Genomic DNA, 19,342 nt, shown 5'->3' with positions numbered 1-19,342 from the left:
AAAACCTTTCCTCCGTTGCAAGCAGCCGGATTAGCTCAGTTGGTTAGAGCGTGGTGCTAATAACGCCAAGGTCGTGGGTTCGATCCCCGTACTGTCCTTGAGGGAATTTTTGAGTGTCAAAATTGCGAGTCACTTGCATGTGTATGGTCAAATGTGCCACAGAATTTCTTTTAGCGACTTGCCAAAATAGCTCAGTTGGGAGAGCGTTAGACTGAAGTCATAAAGATTTCTGTTTCGAGCCCAGTTTTTGGCATTAGTTGTTGTTTTTCTTTTTCCTCTGAATTGGCTTCAAGGAAACTTCCCACAGCTTTGTTTGTGGGCATCAATTGTGTTAGGATTTATGTTTATGCACCATAGCCTGTTAGCATATTGTTTGAAGATGAATATTGTTTTGTTACACACACACACAAACAATACAGATAGGTGTGTAAGGACTGACCAACACAGGCCATAAAAGCTGTGGTCAGTCTGGAGAGTGGAGGGGTGCATCTTTCTAGGCCAACCAGGAGGTTAGAATACTGGACAATACCATATTAGGAACTGTTTCAGTGTAGAATCGACAGACACAAGACGGATCTAATCTACCCAGCAACCAGATGTGGACAAAGGGAAGCGCCAAGGGGCTTGGACAAATCCGAGGGCCAGCAAAGGCGGGGCAAAGTCTAAACCGCGCCCAGCCTCTACTGTGATAGGCCAACAGACGCGTTGGAACTACGTCATCACGGTATAAGAACAGCGGTTTACGTACTTCCTGGTGATACAGCGAACCCGTATATACGAAAATTGCATTTGCCATTCATTGTTTGCGGTAATTAAACATGATTAAAGAAAGTCAGCAGACCTTGCTTTTTATTTATCCTGACACCGGATGTGTTACACGCAGCGTTCACAATTGTGTGTGCTACGCTGCTCCTCTGAAAGTAAGTCATGTCATTCGTTTTCATCTGACATTGTGACATCAGTGTTACATGAAAGTTGCTTGTCATTGTTACATGACAGTAGGTTGTCGTTAGACAAAGCTGCATGAAGTGTGAACTGGAGCGTTCTTGGATCCACAAAAAAAAAAGTTTTGGGGAGAATGTGGGTATCGATCCAACTACCTCTCGCATGCTAAGCAAGCACTCTACCATTAGAGCTAATTCCCCAGCCTTTTTGATTTGCCACAAGGAGCAACCAAGAGGGTCCAGTCTTGTCAGGCTATGCTGTTGGTGGACTTGTTCGTTTACGCGCCAGCACTGGCTGAGGCTTTGTGCATCCCAAAAAAATTGCACAGTTGCAAGCGGTCGGTTAGCTCAGTTGGTTAGAGCGTGGTGCTAATAACGCCAAGGTCGTGGGTTCGATCCCCGTACAGGCCATTTGGGAATATTTGAGTGTCAAAATTGTGAGTCACTTACATGTGTATGGTCAAATGTGCCACAGAATTACTTTTAGTGACTTGCCGAAATAGCTCAGTTGGGAGAGCGTTAGACTGAAGTCATAAAGATTTCTGTTTCGATCCCGGTTTTTTACATTAGTTGTTGTTGTTTTTTATCCTCTGCATTGGCTTCAAGGAAACTTCCCACAGCTTTGTTTGTGGGCATCAATTGTGTGTGCTACGCTGCTCCTCTGAAAGTAAGTCATGTCATTCTTTTTCATCTGACATTGTGACATCAGTGTTACATGAAAGTTGCTTGTCATTGTTACATGACAGTAGGTTGTCGTTAGACAAAGCTGCATGAAGTGTGAACTGGAGCGTTCTTGGATCCACAAAAAAAGGTGTTTTTGGAGAATGTGTGCATCGATCCCCTCATGCTGCGTACAGCCCGTTCCATCTCATCCCGAAGATGCTCTATTGGTCTGAGGTCTGGGGACTGCGCAGGCAACTTAAGTAAACTAAACTCGCTATGATGTTCCAGGCAATGTTTTTCCACTCCTCAATTGTTAAATGTTGGTGATCAGACAAATTACTGAGCAGTATAACAGTGGTGTGCAGAATGGCATGTCAGAACGCACAACTCCTCAATCTTTGTCATGGATGGGCTATTGCAGCCAAAGACCACACCGGGTTCCACTCCTATCAGCTAAAAACAAGAAGAAGCGTGAAACCCGGTATGATCGTCTGCTGCATTAGCCCATGAAAAACATAAAAAAACTGATTCAAGATGTCTTTGGTACATAATTGGTGAAGCCTATACTACAAAATGAAACAAATTCTAGTAATCCCCTTTGAGTGTGGACTGTATTATTATGCATACTGGATGGACTGGTTACATTACGCTACACTCCAAACGTTATATCCATGAGTCTGGGAGAGAATGCGTAGGCCTAGGTGATGCTGTTGGTTCATTGATTGTGCAAGCCAGAGTTATTAGCCTACAATTATAGTGAGTTTGTATTTGATTTTGAATAGCCTAGTAATAGTGCATTTTTTATTTTTTTATTAATAGGCTGACATATTACCTTTAGCTGCAGAATATCTCTCCACCATGCGTTTCCATCTCTCCTCTCTTTCCTTCATTACTTTCTCGTGCGCGCAGAGAGAGGGGCTGTCAACAGTTTTATGAAATATGTTTCATTGTGAAAACCTGTTACCCAAACAGATTTCACTTGTTTCCCCAAATTAAGCACTGGGTAGCTGCAGGAACAGGGTTGGAGAGCCCATGGCATACAGAGTTTGCCGGAATATCACCTGTGGCGCAGCAGCGAGAGGATGCATGCTCTTCAAACAATGGTTGATGCGTGAAGTGAAATAAGTGTGCTTATAAGCCCAGCCATTTCTATATGCAATCCTGTGTGAAAGCAGAGTTTTGATGGTTGCCACTAAAAAAGAGGACGAACCCAGCTGCTGCTATACTGTATTTGTGCTAACATGTCAATTTCTTGTCACTCATTATCAAGCCAAATTTGACGATGAAATAATCATACAAAAGTATAGGCTTGTAGGACTATGTCACGATCGTCATGGGAAGAAGTGGACCAAAGCGCAGCGTGGTACGTGTTCATTCTATTTATGTATTTAATGAACACCGACAACAACAAAACAAATACGAACGTGACGTTCTGCAGGGCAAAATAACAAGCAATGCAAAAATAAGATCACACAAATGAAAGAGGGAAAAAGGACTGCCGAAGTATGATTCCCAATCAGAGACAACGATGGAAAGCTGTCTCTGATTGGGAACCACACTCGGCCAAAAACAAAGAAACAGATAACATAGAATGCCCACCCCAAATCACACCCTGACCTAACCAAATACAGAAATAAAACGGCTCTCTAAGGTCAGGGCGTGACAGCCTACTTGTTGTGTTGTCTATAGTCTGTCTTTGTATATTCAACTTTATACACTAGAGGGCATGGGTCACTGGTCACATATGTATAGGAACACAGGCGACAAGGAAGTAGTAAAGAACTGTACAGTATTAACTTTGGAAATAATCATTAACAGTAACACAACTATATCACACGTGGATTACTGTTCCAAATTGGGGGGGTTTTCACCCCAAAGCATTTCAAAAATGGTTTTCATAAGTTCCCTGCTTTCTATCCTATTATTGTCAATGTCATCTTTTAAGATTCAGTCTAAGAATGTATTCAGCTTCTCCTGAGTGTCCTGTATGTCTTAACTGTGTGTACAATCGGAGAATCGGTCAGGTGCAGAGGGGGTGGAAAGTGAGGGAGTGTATATAGAAGAACACCTGGCCTGTGACACTCCCCTTGATTCCATCCTCCACTTTGCCCTACCCTGTTCCCTCCTATCAGTCTCTCCTCACCCTCATCTCTTTCTACGCTACACCCTTCCTGCATGTCCCTGTGTGACCTGACCTATAATGTTAGCTGCTTTAACAAATACAAAGATTTTAGAAATCTTTTAGAAATTTTTAGACTGTGTATAGAATACACAGTCTAAAAAGTTGTTGTCTTTATTATTAGCATAATCCTCAACCTTAATTGTTTTTTTTTTTGATTAATAGTAGTAGTCTATAAAAATAGAGTTGCATAACATGCATCTCAAAGGAATACAGAACATTCTTTGTCCTCTCATGTTTTTAAGAACCGTCCGCCTTCTTAATGTAACAACAACTGCTTATTGAGAGGATGGTAAATGGTTTAAGTTATGTACGTTCATTGAAAGTCTATTTTCTATTACACTGTCAGTGGCATTTCTTTGCCTTGTAGTAAATACTTGCATGCCAGATCAGGCTTACTGACGTTTATTATTTCTGTTTTATTAGAGTGATGTCATTATACAGCCTCTCTCTAACCTCTCCCCCACACATGCTGTACTACTGTATGTGAGGCTTATGCCAACACCCTGGGTGGCAAAATACACATCTGCGGACTAAATCCCTTTCTCAGTTGAAACTGAATTTAAAACAGGCATTTTTAAAATCAAATCAGATCAATTGTTATTTTGTCAACAAGTGTAGACTAAGTGAAATGCTTACTTTTGGCCAATGGACGAAGAGAGTTTGTGTTTATACAGTTCTTTATACAACAGTATAAATATGTACTCTTCTAAGTCACTTGGCTAAGTCACCAAGAGTTCTCATCCATAATTATCACGGCTGTGTATATCCCGCCCCAAACCAACACCCCTCTGGCATTCAACAAATTGTATGGGGCCATTAACAAACCAGAAACCGCTCACCCAGAGGCAGCGTTTCTGGTGGGCAGAGACTTCAACTCGGGGAGACTTAAAACCGATCTACCTCACTTCTACCAACTGTTTACAAACAAAAGCTCAAACAGGAAGTACCAGTGATGCGCTCAATACGCAAGTGGTCGGATGAAGCAGACACGAGGCTATATGACTGTTTTGCTAGTAAAGACTGGGATGTGTTCCAGGATTCATCCTATAGCATTGAGGAGTTTACCACAACAGTAACGGGCTTTATCAATAAGTGCAAAGACAATGTCATCCACAAAGTGACTATAAGAACGTATCCAAACCAAAAACCATGTATTACAGGCAATATCCGCCCAGGCTTAAGGTTAGAGCTATTGCTTACAATGAACAGGACACTGACGCATACAAGAAAGCTCACTACGACTTCCAGCGAGACATCAAACATACCAGTCAAAAGTTTGGACACACCTACTCATTCCAGGGTTTTTCTTTATTTGTACTATTTTGTACATTGTAGAATAGTAGTGAAGACATCAAAACAATGAAATAACACATATGGAATCATGTAGTAACCAAAAAAGTGTTTAAAAAAAGCAAAATATATTTTATATTTGAGATTCTTCAAAGTAGCCACGCCTTGTCTTGATGACAGCTTTGCACACTCTTGGCATTCTCTCAAACAGCTTCATGAGGTAGTCACCTGGAATGCATTTCAATTAACAGGTGTGCCATATTCAAAGTTAATTAATTTGTGGAATTTCTTTCCTCCTTTTGAGGAAATTATTTTTTTGAGCCAATCAGTTGTGTTGTGACAAGGTAGGGGTGGTATACAGAAGATAGCCCTATTTGGTAAAATACCAAGTCCATATGTGACCGACCGGCTCAAATCGGTCTTATATAGCAACATTTGAAATTGTGTTTTTTACATTGGATAAAAGTAGAGACTCAGAACTACAAAATGGTATATCATACATGTGCACTGCAATTCTGAGGAACAATGTGAAAGTAATCCTGCTTTGAAAGTTGATAAACTTGAAAACACTTTTGAGAAAATGGCCTTTGAATGTTTTTGGAACCTACTGGAGAGCTCTGTCACGTATCCCTCTGGAACTGTGTCATTACACACACCTGGTCCCCATTCTCCCCTGATTAGTAATTGTATAAGTGTGCCTTTTGGTTTCCATTGGGCTTTCGATTCATGTTCCAATGTCCATTGTGCTGTATTGTTTTGGCTTTCGTGCCACTTGTATTGCGCAGATGATTACGGGTCTCGTCCTGTGTGGTATCATTGTGCGATTGTGTATTTTTTCGAGGTACTCCTCGCTCTTTTGTTTGGGTCTCAACCCTGTGTTTTGTATACGTGTTTGTTTGGTCTTCGTCCCCTTGCCTTTACTTGGCATGCTGTAATTTGGGTAAAGAAACAAAAAAAAAATATACGCATTCCTGCGCCTGTCTCCCAATCTCGTCATACCAACGTGACAGAATAATTGACCATTAAGGGAGACAGCGGGAAGGGCCCGTCTGACGAAGCTGCGACTGGTCTATCCGGTGCCTGCCGCAACTTCTGCAGCTGCAACTGGGCCGTCCGATGTCGCCACAACTGGTCCATCTGATGACGCAACGTCAGCCGCTGCAACTGGCCAGTCCGACAGCGCCACAACCGGTGCGTCCGACGATGCTGCAATTGGTCCGTCCGACGCCGCTGCAACTGGTCCGTCCGACGCCGCCGCAACTTCGGCAACTGCATAGGGTCCTGATTGACCCGCACTGCGTTCCTGTGTTCATTCTCGGGACCAGTGTTGTTGCGCTGCTAGTGCCACGCGTCGAGGGGGTACTGTCAAGGATCCCTCCGGAACTGTGTCATTGTGCACACCTGGTCCCCATTCACCCCAGCCATAGCTTTCCACCAGCACCGTACCATCCTCCAGTCTAGTGGTTCTCAAAGTTTTTATAGTCCCGTTCCCCTTCAAACATTCAACCTCCAGCTGCGTACCCCCTCTAGCACCAGGGTCAGCGCACTCTCAAATGTTGTTTTTGCCATCATTGTAAGCCTGCCACACACACACTATACGATACATTTATTAAACATAAGAATGAGTGTTTTTGTCACAACCCGGCTCATGGGAAGTGACAAAGAGCTCTTATAGGACCAGGGCACAAATAATAATATAATAATAATTCATAATTTTGCTCTTTGTTTAACCATCTTACATATAAAACCTTATTTGTTCATAAAACAAAATATGAATAACTCACCACAGGTTAATGAGAAGGGTGTGCTTGAAAGGATGCACATAACAAAGTCATGTTGGGTTATATTGGAGAGAGTCTCAGTCTTAAATCATTTTCCACACACAGTCTGTGCCTGTAGGGCCGAGAATCCACTCTCACATAGATACATGGTTGCAAAGGGCCTCAGTGTCTTAACAGCACGATTTGCCAAGGCAGGATATTCTGAGCGCAGCCCAATCCAGAAATGGCTTCTGATTTAAATTCAATTTTCACAGAACCGCTATTGGCAATTGTGATGAGGCTCACTTGTTCAGATATCAGTAAGTGGACTGGAGGCAGGGCAAGAACGGGATAACGAATCCAGTTGTTACAATGATGGAAAGACCTGTGTGTTGTCCTTGTTTTTATTTTTATTTATTTTATCCCATTTTCTCCCCAATTTTCGTGGTATCCAATCGCTAGTAATTACTATCTTGTCTCATCGCTACAACTCCCGTACGGGCTCGGGAGAGACGAAGATCGAAATCCATGCGTCCTCCGAAGCACAACCCAACCAAGCCGCACTGCTTCTTAACACAGCGCGCCTCCAACCCGGAAGCCAGCCGCACCAATGTGTCAGAGGAAACACCGTGTACCTGGCCCCCTTGGTTAGCGCGCACTGCTACCGGCCCGCCACAGGAGTAGCTGGAGCGCGATGAGACAAGGATATCCCTACCGGCCAAACCCTCACGACGCTATGCCAATTGTGCGTCGCCCCACGGACCTTCCGGTCGCGGCCGGCTGCGACAGAGCCTGGGGGCGAACCCAGAGACTCTGGTGGCGCAGCTAGCACTGCGATACCCGGGAGGCCCATGTGTTGTCCTTGTTAATCCAAACAGAGAAGAGCTCCAACTTCTTAATCATAGCCTCAATTTTGTCCTGCACATTGAATATAGTTGCGGAGAGTCCGAATCCTAGATTCAGATCATTCTGGCGAGAAAAAACATCACCCAGATAGGCCAGTCGTGTGAGAAACTCGTCATCATGTAAGCGGTCAGACAAGTGAAAATTATGGTCAGTAAAGAAAACTTTAAGCTTGTCTCTCAATTTTAAAAAACGTGTCAGTACTTTGCCCCTTGATAACCAGCGCACTTCTGTATGTTGTCAAAGCATTAACGGTCGCTGCCCATATCATTGCATAGTGCATAAAATACATAAGAGTTCAGGGGCCTTGCTTTAACAAAGTTAACCATTTTCACTGTATGTCCAAAACGTCTTTCAAGCTGTCAGGCATTCCCTTGGCAGCAAGAGTCTCTCGTGGATGCTGCAGTGTACCCAAGTGGCGTCGGGAGCAACTGCTTGCACGCGAGTTATCTCTCCACTACGTCTCCCTGTCATGGCTTTTGCGCCATCAGTACAGATACCAACATGAGCAGCAGCTACATTTGGCTACATACGGACCGTTAGTGGAATTCAAGCGAGAGAGAAACAGTTAATGTGAATGGATGTTAATTATTTTACTAGGCTGCCTGTATTTGACATTGTGTTGTTATTTCGCTGAACACTAGATGGTTTAATTGTATTTTTGGCAGTGAAACAAGGCTACTCAGGCGAGAGAAAAAACTCACCCAAATGTATAGCTCCGTTGGAAAATATAAATGGACTGTTTGAAAAGTGAAGGAAGTAAAGGTCCAGACTGTGGCGGAGCTTGTGCATGGTCCGCCAGGCACAATACCAGAGCACAAACTTGTTCTTTTTTTGGCCACTGCAGTTGCGAGGAGTTAAAAAGTAGATGGGACCTGGCTGCATAGGGTCAGAAGGAAAGTGCACCTGTAAACAACAAAAGAACATTAAGATAAGTGAATGAAAGGAAAACGTAATATAATTTGTTAATGCATCATTTTCAGGTAAGTTTCACTTACGTACAAATGTGCAGAGCAGCAGCACTGCATACAGAAACATCATCTTGGAAATTAGAAGTTAAAAAAATAACACACCGCCCCGACTACACGTACCTCTGGAAAATACAGAAATAATGTGAGATCAATAAAAGTAGTGGCAATCATGTTGGAGGTCAATTAAATAATCAAAACGTGTTGTTTATGCTTCACATACCAAGTGTTGTCATCGATTCCTTGTGGAGATGCCACACTGCTGCTTTTGTCACATGGGATGGAAGCAGCTTTCCACCAAAGTCTTTGCGTCCTGGGTGGCGTCCTGGTAACACTATTGCATTATCCTCTGCGTAGTTGTTGATGAAGTTCTTGCTGCAAGTCCTCATGCTTCAGGTGTAACCTGCGCTTGCTTGGGCCAAATCTCTTTTTTGATGGGAGCCATTAGACCATTCTCCTTGTGTGACTGGTGGTGTTCTACTGATGCTGAAAGACAAATTCCAGTACTCAGCCTGAGAACTAAAGCAGTACATCTCCATTACCCAGTATTTTTCCATCAGGGAACAAATGTTATCACATATATATGCAGTAATCATGGCATTGGTGTAGAGGAGAGAAGAGAAGAACGTGGAGTGGCTATGACACTTTGAGGCAGACAATTTAGCAGCCTCGTCTGCCATGGCGTTACCCATACTCACAAAATCTTTCCCCCCGGTGTGAGCAGCAACCTTCACAATAGCCAAAGCAGAGGGCAGCATCGTAGCCTCCAAGAGATCTAAAACCATAGTTCTATCATGAATAGGATTTCCACAAGCATTGTGAAAACCCCTACTCCTCCAGACACCACACCAGGAAAAACTAACTCCTATTGCATAAGCAGAATCAGAGAAAATTGTAACCCTTTTCCCATCTCTAATTTTACAGGCAGCGGTTAGCGCCAAAAGTTCGACCTGTTGAGCTGAGAAAGCATCTGGTAATGGATGTTGTATGTGAGTGGTTCTATCAACTGTCACAATACCAAACCCTGCATGTTTCTTCCCTGTAGTTTGATCTATATATGCAGAACCGTCAACGAAAAGCTACAGGTCAGCATCAGTCAGGGCAGTGTCAGAGAGGTCAGGCTGGTGCACCTAAGCAAGAACAGTGGGCTCCAGTGTCAATTAAGAATGGGATAGTTCTTCCATGTACCTGAAGTTTGATTATTGGGTCTTTTTTCCCATCTTCGAATATGTACTGGGGACACTGGAGGAAAGGGTCTGGCCCTCTTCATTGCTGATCGTCAGGAAAATAGGAACTGTTGGTGTTCTGATTTCCTTGTGGCCAGACACCACCTCTTCCCCCTCTCTGTGGTTGATATCCACCTTGTTGTTGGTATCCTCCTCTGTGTCCTCCTCTGAAATGTCCTCTCCCTCTTCGGTTCACTCCAGGTGTTGTAGCCCATCCTTGATATTGAAGATTTTGTGGACATTGGCTCCTCATGTGTCCAAATTGTCCACACCCCAGCATTGCATAGGTGGCATTCTGGGTGATGGTGGTCCCCATGGTTGTGGGTTCCCATAGGTCTGAGGGGGAAATTGTACAAAAGACACTATGGGCTATGGTTGTGACGCAGGTCCACTTGGGGGCGCTGTAGGGACAGGAGTGTCCATCATCACCATGTCAGGCTCACCTCCTTTATTACTCCTCTCCAATTGAGCCAATTGGGCCTTTTTTACTGCACCATCAAGCCCCTGTTTTCTTGATTCCTCTGCTTGTTTATCACGAAGCCAGTTCTGGCAGTGGTGTCATATATAATCCTTGCGTTCCCCACCCGCCTTTCTTAACCCAGCCCACGACATCCCTCAGTTGCATCTGCACTTTTTCTGGGAGGTTGCGGCAGGCTCTGTCATAAAACATGTTCTCGGTGGCTTCAGAATGGTCATGGTGCTCTCCCAATTCCTCAAGCCATTTCTGTTTCAGGTTATCTATCCAATCTCCGAAATCTGAGTCGGGTCCAGATTTATAGTCAGATAGTCTACTCATGCCTCGCATGGTAGGGAACATATCTCTCAAGCAGTCCCATAGGTGTTGTGTGTACTGGCTTAACTCCAGCTCAGCGAGTTGAGCCATTAACCCACAACGGATCATTACATCAGTGAACTGTCCATTGGTGAGTGCCCGGGATAAAATTGCCCTCATATCTCCAAGGCATAGGGTCTGGTGGCCGTGCCTTGTTTCAAATGCTCTTATCCAAACTTTGGCTCCTTTCGACATTCTTGGTAGGGATTTAGCAGCAATTGCAATATCTCCAAAACTCCAGGGCTTAGGTCTGGCAGTTCTCACTGGTTTGCATGAGATATTTTTCTTACTGCCTGTTTCCCAGTCCTTCTCCGGATCCCCGGGTCCAATATATTTTTTATTTGCTTAACACATTTTTGTTTATTACATGATTCCATTTGTATTATTCATAGTTTTGATGTCTTCACTATTATTCTACACTGTAGAAAATAATAAAAAATAAAGAAAAACCCTTGAATGAGTAGGTGTGTTCAAACTTTTGACTGGTACTGTATATAGGAGGAAGGTGGAATCCTATCCTACACCAGCTCCAACGCTCATCCAATGTGGCAGGAAGTGCAGACGATAGCTCCTCCAATGTGGCAGGACGTGCAGACGATAACGGATTACAAAGGGAAACCCAGCCATGAGTTGCCCAGCGATTATAGAAGTCCCAAAAGAGCTAAATGTCACGTTCTGACCTTAGTTCCTTTGTTATGTCCTTATTTTAGTTTGGTCAGGGCGTGAGTTGGGGTGGGCATTCTATGTTGTTTTTTCTATGTTTTGTTCTATTGTCCTTTTCTATGTGTTTGGCCTAGTATGGTTCTCAATCAGAGGCAGGTGTCAGTCGTTGTCTCTGATTGGGAGCCATATTTAGGTAGCCTGTTTTTCATTGTGTTTTGTGGGTGATTATTTTCTGTGTAGTGGATGTCACCTTACAGAACTGTTGCGTTTCGTTCTCCTTTGTTATTTTGTTTAGTGTTCTATGTTTAATAAATATAATGATGAACGCTTACCACGCTGCGCTTTGGTCCTCACCTCATTCCAACGACGAGCGTTACACTAAAAGCCTTTTATGGTCGCTTCGAGGAATGTAACACTGTGCCTTCCGTGAAAGGCTCTGTTTTTCCGGATGCCTGTGTGATTTGACTCTCCGTGGCCAGTGTGAGCAAAACGGTTAAACAAGTTAACAATCACAGGGCCGCTGGATGGAATACCCGGGCCCGGTTCTCAAAGCATGCGCAGACCAGCTGGCAAGTGTCTTCACAGACATTTTAAATCTATCCTTGTCCCAGTCTGTAGTCCCAACATGTTTCAAGCTGACCACTATTGTCCCTGTTCCCAACAAGGTAACCTGCCTAAATGACTATCGCCCTGTAGCACTCACATCTGTAATTATGAAGTGCTTTGAAAGGCTGGTCATGACACCTATCAACACCATCTTCCCAGACACCCTATACCCACTCCAATTTGTATCCCGCCCCAACAGATCCACAGATAATGCAATCTTTAATTTTACTTCACACTTCCCTCTCCCACCTGGAAAAGGGGGGAAATAACTATGTGAGAATGATGTTCATAGACTACAGATCAGAGTTCAACAACATCAGAGTTCCCCTCCAAACTATTCACCAAGCTAGGGACCCTGGGACTGAACCCCTCCCTCTAAAACTGGATCCTGGACTTCTTGACGGGCCTGCCCCAGGTGGTGAGGATAGGCAACAACACCTCCGCCACGCTGATCCTCAACACGGGGGCGATGAGACAGCCTACAGGGAGAAGGTCAGAGACTTAGCAGGACAACAACCTCTCCGTCATTGTCAGGGTGGCAGGTAGCTTAGTGGTTAGAGCGTTAGGTCCAGTATCCAAAATATTGCTAGATCAAATCCCCGAGCTGACAAGGTAAAAATATATTGTTCTGCCCCTGATCAAGGCAGTTAAACCACTGTTCCTAGGACGTCACTGTAAATAAAAATGTGTTCTTAACTGACTTGCCTAGTTAAATATATATTTTTAAAGTAAGACCAAGGAGCTGATCGTTGACTATAGGAAAAAGAGGGGAGAGCGCGCCCCCAACCACATCGATGAGGCTGTTGTGGAGCGGGTAGAAAGCTTTCAGTTCCTTGGCATCCACATCACTAAGGACCTAACATGGTCAGCGCACGGCAGCGCCTCTTCTCTCAGGAGGCTGAAAAGATTTGGCATGGGCACTTGGATCTTCAAAAAGTTCTACAGCTGCACCATAGAGAGCATCTTGACTGGCTGCATCACCGCTTGCTATGGCAAATGCACCGCCCTTGACTGAAATTCACAACAGAGGGTGGTGCGGACAGCCCAGTACATCACAGAGGCCGAGATCCCTGCCATCCAGGACCTCTATATCAGGCTGTGTTAGAGGAAGGCCCAAACAAATGTCAAATACTCCAGCCACCCAAGCCATAGACTGTTCACTCTGCTACCTTCTGGCAAACGGTACCGGAGCGTCGGCTCTCGGACCAACAGGCTCCCAGAGAGCTTCCACCCCCAAGCCATAAGACTGCTAAATAGCCAGACTGCTAAATAGTCAAGTAAGGGTACCCGAACTACAGTATCTGCACTGACTCTATCTTGAACTGACCCTACACACACTCACTAAACTATATATACAAACCATATGCAAACTCACTCACACACACTGCATTGACACGCCCACACAAAACCCACACACATTCACATGCACTACATACGCACACACATACATAACATACGCAGACTGACACAACACAAACACACATACATACACATTACACACACACACACACACATACGCTTACACTCATAATTTGCTGTTGCTGCTCAGTTCTTAATTTGACTGTTATTGTTATCCATCGTGATGTCTAGTCACTTTACCCTGCCTTCTTGTACATATCTACCTGAAGTACCTTGCACATTGATCTGGTACTGCTACTCCCTGAATATGGCTCCATTATTGTGTATTTTATTTTATTCCTTGTGTTACTATTTCTATTTCTAAACTCTGCATTGTTGGGAAGGGTTTGTAAGCAAGTATTTCACGGTAAAGTCTATACCAGTTGTATTCGGCGCATGTGACAAATATTTTGATATAAGTCATCTGAAGAGACGAAGAGGCTAGTGTGACATGATAACCCTGCAAATATGCCATTGCATATTACACAGTAAGTTCAACATTTTTGCAAGGCTCAAAATAATAGGAAAATTATGACATTTGCAGAAGGTTCTCGTAGTATAAAAAGAAAGTCACATAAATATATTTTTTTAACTAGGCAAGTCAGTTAAGAAAAAATTCTTACTTTCAATGACGGCCTAGGAACAGTGGGTTAACTGCCTTGTTCAGGGGCAGAACGACAGATTTTTACCTGGTCAGCTGGAGGATTCAATCTTGCAACCTTTCAGCTACAGGTCCAACACTCTAACCACTAGGCTACCTGACACCCCAATTTATATTTATGCTTCCAACAATTGGGTAAACCTAACAACCAACGTTTCGGCAACATAGTGCCTTCTTCAGTTTTTAGTATATCAAATATTAATCTTGGGTGTGGGCAGTTTGGTTTGGCTGTTTCTCTCACTGACCCTGTAGATATTCAAGTTGAAAATATTAAAGAACTTGTTTGGTTGTGCAGTTCAGTTGACTATCATAGGAGTTATACACATAGAGAACCCTCAAGCATGACAAGCAGCACAAATGATCTCTTTCTAAGGATAAGCCATGGGTAGTGGAGCACAATGAGGCTCAAAGAGCCATTGAATGTCATATGTGAGTTATACGCTGCTGATGCGTTGGGAAATAAAGATACTTAAAAATACTTGAAACTACTTAAGTAGATGTTTGTGGTATCTGTACTATACATTGTTTTGACAACTTTTACTTTTACCTCACTGCATTCCGAAAGAAAATGATGTCGTTTTTACTCCATACATTTTTCCTGACACCGAAAAGTGCTCGTTACATTTTGAATGCTTAGCAAGACAGGAAAATTGTTTAATTCACACACTTATCAAGAGGACATCTCTGGTTATCCCTACTGCCTCTGATCTGGTGAACTCACTAAACACATGCTTAGTTTTTAAATTATGTCTGAGAGTTGGAGCGTGCCCCTGACTATCAGTACATTTGAAAAATAACTAGAAAATGTGGTTGTCTGCTTTGCATAATGTAAGGAATTAGAAATTATTTATACTTGTATTTTTCCTTTTGATACTTAAGTACATTTTAGCAATTACATTTACTTTTGATACTTAAATTTAAAACCAAATACTTTTAGACTTTTACTCAAGTAATATTTTACTGGGTGACTTTCACTTTTACTTGAGTAAATTTCTATTAAGATATTTTAATATCTTAATAGACTCAAGTTACTCAAGTATGACAATTGGGTACTTTTTCCACCACTGGGAAAGAGTATAGACGATTGAGAGGGAAAAGGGTGTAGGCCGAAAATATATATATTTTTTTATAAAGCTGGGTGTTGTCGCTAGGTGACCCTCCCTGGATGCCCATGTCTTTCTGCTCAGCAAATTATGTCATCCCTCTTCACAACGTATGCCCACACCACACACACACACACAAACGCAAGCACGCACACACAAAAAGGGTTCGGGCAGAGAAGCAGACCAGAGAAAAAATGAAGGAATAGAATTGGAGAGACAAAGAGAACTCTGTCATTGCATCATCTTCCCCTCATTGCTACATTCCCAAACAACTACATGTATAACTTTATTTTAAATCTTTCACTTATATTAAGAATTTCACTTATAGTCTACACCTGTTCTTTACGATGCAAGTGAGAAATACAATTTAATTTGATTAGTACAGTACTCTACCATTACAAGGCATTTCCACTAGAGGGCATAAGAACATGCCCATCCAAAAGTTTCAATGTTGCACAATAAAACTGCTGACCCCTCCATTAGGACCACTTTACATGGCGGTTGCAGAGACATATTTTTGTTTTCTGGCTATTTAACGATGCAGTCTTGATATGTGGTGCAGACAGATATACACCACTGCTTTCTCAATCGAAATGTATCGAAATGTACAGAAAACATAACAATAATTATTCTATTGCTGAGAGCATAACTGGATTTAGTGCAGCTTACTTATTGGAGCAGCAGTTTGGAGCTGCTTTATTAAAAAAACACCCAAATGCTATGTGCTATTCCATATAGTACACTACTTTTAACCATGTGAAAATGAATGCACAATATAGAGAATTGGGTGCCAATAGGTCTGGCCTCTCACGTCATCATGACCACTCCCAGAGTGATACAAATCACACAGGTAAAAGTCTCACTACATGTAGTATCAGGGACGGTCACCATCATAAATTCTGGCTACAACTGCTTGGCTAATTATTAACACTCCGATCAACTCTAATGGTAGTGCTTGCTCAAACAAGTTGTTTGTCATTACAATCGATACTAATTGATAATTTACAGTAGACTATGTCTATTTTTCTTTACCTCACTCTCAATTTTCATTGTTTAGCCCATCTCGTTTATTCTGTGTATAAGTGGTGAGATTAATAAAATGTAGGGCTATTAATCATTTAGAGAAAAAAATATATGTTGAGTTAGTCATTTTAATCGTTTTTATTACACAGAGCAAAATATTAGCTTGACTATGTTTGATAGGTTTACCAAGGTAACCTACTATCATAGTCTTACTGTCTTGCTCAATATCCACGGTATCATTACTTCCTATCACTGAAGGCAGCGCATACGGGGCGTCGCCTGTCTATAAATTCTCAGGCGCGATATTTCTCAACTCTGCACAATTCAACCTCTTCTCAATCGCCAACTCAACACTCGTGAACGGTAAGAATTCAGCCTCTAACACGAATGTAAAAAGTTGATTCAAGCTAAATCGTTTTGTTAATCCTATCTGATCTCCTCCTTCAACTCAGGAACTAGTATGCAGACTGAAAATATTTGCATTCTTCGTCTTGCGCGATTGACTTTGAAGTGCAGTTTTCTAAGGAGTGGGTGTCCATACTTTTCATCTGTAAATATAAAAGTGAACATAAGACACTTTTACAGTCTCCAGACTTCCCTTTTTATGTGTTCTGCATTGATTAAAGCTTTTAAAACTTCATAATTTTTATAACTAAAATAATTACACTTGTCAAAAGAGCAATAGAGCATGGTCAACATATAGATATATAACCTGTCATGTTTGCTTAACAATTATAGCATTATAATAGTGTGTGTTATAATTGTTTTGCCTAAAATATAGTGAGTTTTTATTTATTTATTATTTAACATTAAGGAAATTGACTGAAATAAATGTTTCCTTTCATTCAAGTTCCAGTCAAGTCCCCATCTGCTGCTCTGACTCATTCAACCCATTTCCTTTCAGCCCTAATGATAATAACCATCATGTAGAATTGTCTAATATTAACTCAGTGGAGTCCAGAGAGACAACACCAGGGTGTGGCTCACTTGGAATGAATGGTTTCGAGCTGACTGTCGACATGTACACACACGTGTTTCCTCAGTGTTGGTGCAGCCTCTCTTTCTCTTGTCTAGTTTGTCTTTCCTTCTACCCAGTTTTGGACTACATTTTCCACACATTCAGTAATTTTCTCTCTTATCTCATACTACATCATTTTTTACTACCTCTCTTTTCTAATCCATTTCTCTATCTAATTCACTAAAACCAGGTCAATTTAGGTCAAAGTATCTGTGTTATCTTTGTGTATCTGATAGGTACAGGATGTATGGGAATGTATTTGTAATCAACTTTTGTTGGTGGAAGTTTGCTGGATTACTCATCAGAGCATATCTCATCGGAATAGGCAGGGCATATGGCACAGGGTACTGATTCTCTTCAACACATTCTAATGCTCAAATACATACACACACACACAGAGATTATGAAATTCACTCATGAAATATAGTTCCTTTAGCCAACATCTATCTCTTACTCTGAATTTGCTGTCATTCAAATGTAATCTCTCTCTCTCTCTCTCTCTCTCTCTCTCTCTCTCTCTCTCTCTCTCTCTCTCTCTCTCTCTCTCGCCGTCTCTTTCTCTCTCGCCTGTCTCTTTCTCTCTCTCTCTCTCTCTCTCTCTCTCTCTCTCTCTCTCTCTCTCTCTCGCCGTCTCTTTCTCTCTCGCCGTCTCTTTCTTTCTCTCTCTCTCTCTCTCTCTCTCTCTCTCTCTCTCTCTCTCTCTCTCTCTCTCTCTCTCTCTCTCTCTCTCTCTCTCTCTCTCTCTCTCTCTCTCTCTCTCTCTCTCTCTCTCTCTCTGTCTCTCTCTCCGTCTCTCTCTCTGTGTGACCTCACTCAGACCTGCAGCCATGCCGTCAGAACTGGAACGTGCCATGGAGTCCATGATCACCGTGTTCCACAGGTACGCTGCTAAGGAGGGCAGTAGCAACACTTTGAGCCGCCGTGAGCTCAAGGACCTGATGGAGAACGAGCTCTCTGGCTTCCTCAAGGTGGCCATCTCTAATACTATCTCTACTAAGGTTGCGTCCCAAATGGTACCCTATTCCCTATAGAGTGCACTACCCTATGGGCCCTGATCAAAAGTAGTGCACTATATAGGCAATAGGGTGCCATTTGGGATGCACAGTATATTATCTCTATTACTATCTACTACTAGCTGTAGTAGCACTCCGTGTTAGTTTGATACAGAAAACATGCACACTTTATGATTAGGAACAGGAGTTTTTCCTGATCACGTGAGGTAACCAGGGAAAAACTCAGGCCCTAGTCATAAGGTTTGACTAGGGCCCAGAGTTTTCCCTGATTTTAAGTGGTCAGCAAAACATCTTGGCCCTACTTGTCATGTACTGTACCTGCCCAATAAATAGTAATGACTTTCACTGTTGTCCCATATTAATGTCGGTGAAATTACAGTGTTAACATTCAGTATTATTAAAACGTCCCTGTCTTCCTTTCAGTCTCAGAAGGACCCAGCCACAGTAGACAAGATCATGAAGGATCTGGACTCTAATGGTGATGGAGAGGTGAACTTTGAGGAGTTTGTTTCTCTGGTTGTGGGCCTGTCCATCGCCTGTGAACAGTGCTACCAGATGCACAAGAAGAAGATGGGGAAGTGAGGGATGAAAAGAGGAGAGGAGGAAGGGACGCAGAGTAGAGAAGGGTTCTAATTTTCACTTTTGTAATTGTCACACTGCCCATTAAACACAAAGACCAAGGAGGTGTTGTCATTATTTTGTGTGTGTGTGTGTGTGTGTGTGTGTGTGTGTGTGTGTGTGTGTGTGTGTGTGTGTGTGTGTGTGTGTGTGTGTGTGTGTGTGTGTGTGTGTGTGTGTGTGTGTGTGTGTGAGAGAGACGGGGAGAGAGAGAGAGACTTTAAAACGTTTTTATATAGTTTTATATGTGTTATAACCAATCTATTGGAGTTCTATCAGAGTAAAAGTATTGTATACGTGTGTTGATAACTTTGTCTACATGCTCACAAGAGAAATGCATGGCAGTCTTGAAGACCCCATATACCAGGGGTATTCAAATCTTACCCTACGAGGTCTGCAGCCTGCTGGATTAATGTCATACCTGATAATTAAATGCACCTACCTGGTATCCCAGGCCTAAATTAGTCCTTT

General features: G+C 42.6%; 1 protein-coding gene across 1 annotated transcript; it reads left to right on the top strand.

Annotated features, from left to right (window-relative positions):
* Window positions 1-16,251: 16,251 nt before the first annotated feature.
* Window positions 16,252-18,934, top strand: LOC139554772 (protein S100-A1-like). The gene is made up of 3 exons (XM_071367901.1): window positions 16,252-16,585; window positions 18,058-18,208; window positions 18,677-18,934. The coding sequence occupies exons 2-3, from the start codon at window positions 18,068-18,070 to the stop codon at window positions 18,833-18,835; spliced, it is 300 nt and encodes a 99-aa protein (XP_071224002.1). The 5' UTR covers window positions 16,252-16,585; window positions 18,058-18,067; the 3' UTR covers window positions 18,836-18,934.
* Window positions 18,935-19,342: the final 408 nt, after the last annotated feature.

Source organism: Salvelinus alpinus, chromosome 26, assembly GCF_045679555.1.
Source record: "Salvelinus alpinus chromosome 26, SLU_Salpinus.1, whole genome shotgun sequence".
In the NCBI taxonomy this organism is placed as follows: Eukaryota; Metazoa; Chordata; class Actinopteri; order Salmoniformes; family Salmonidae; genus Salvelinus; species Salvelinus alpinus.
Note: the sequence above shows the minus strand (reverse complement) of the source record. Positions and strands in the feature narration are given on the sequence as shown.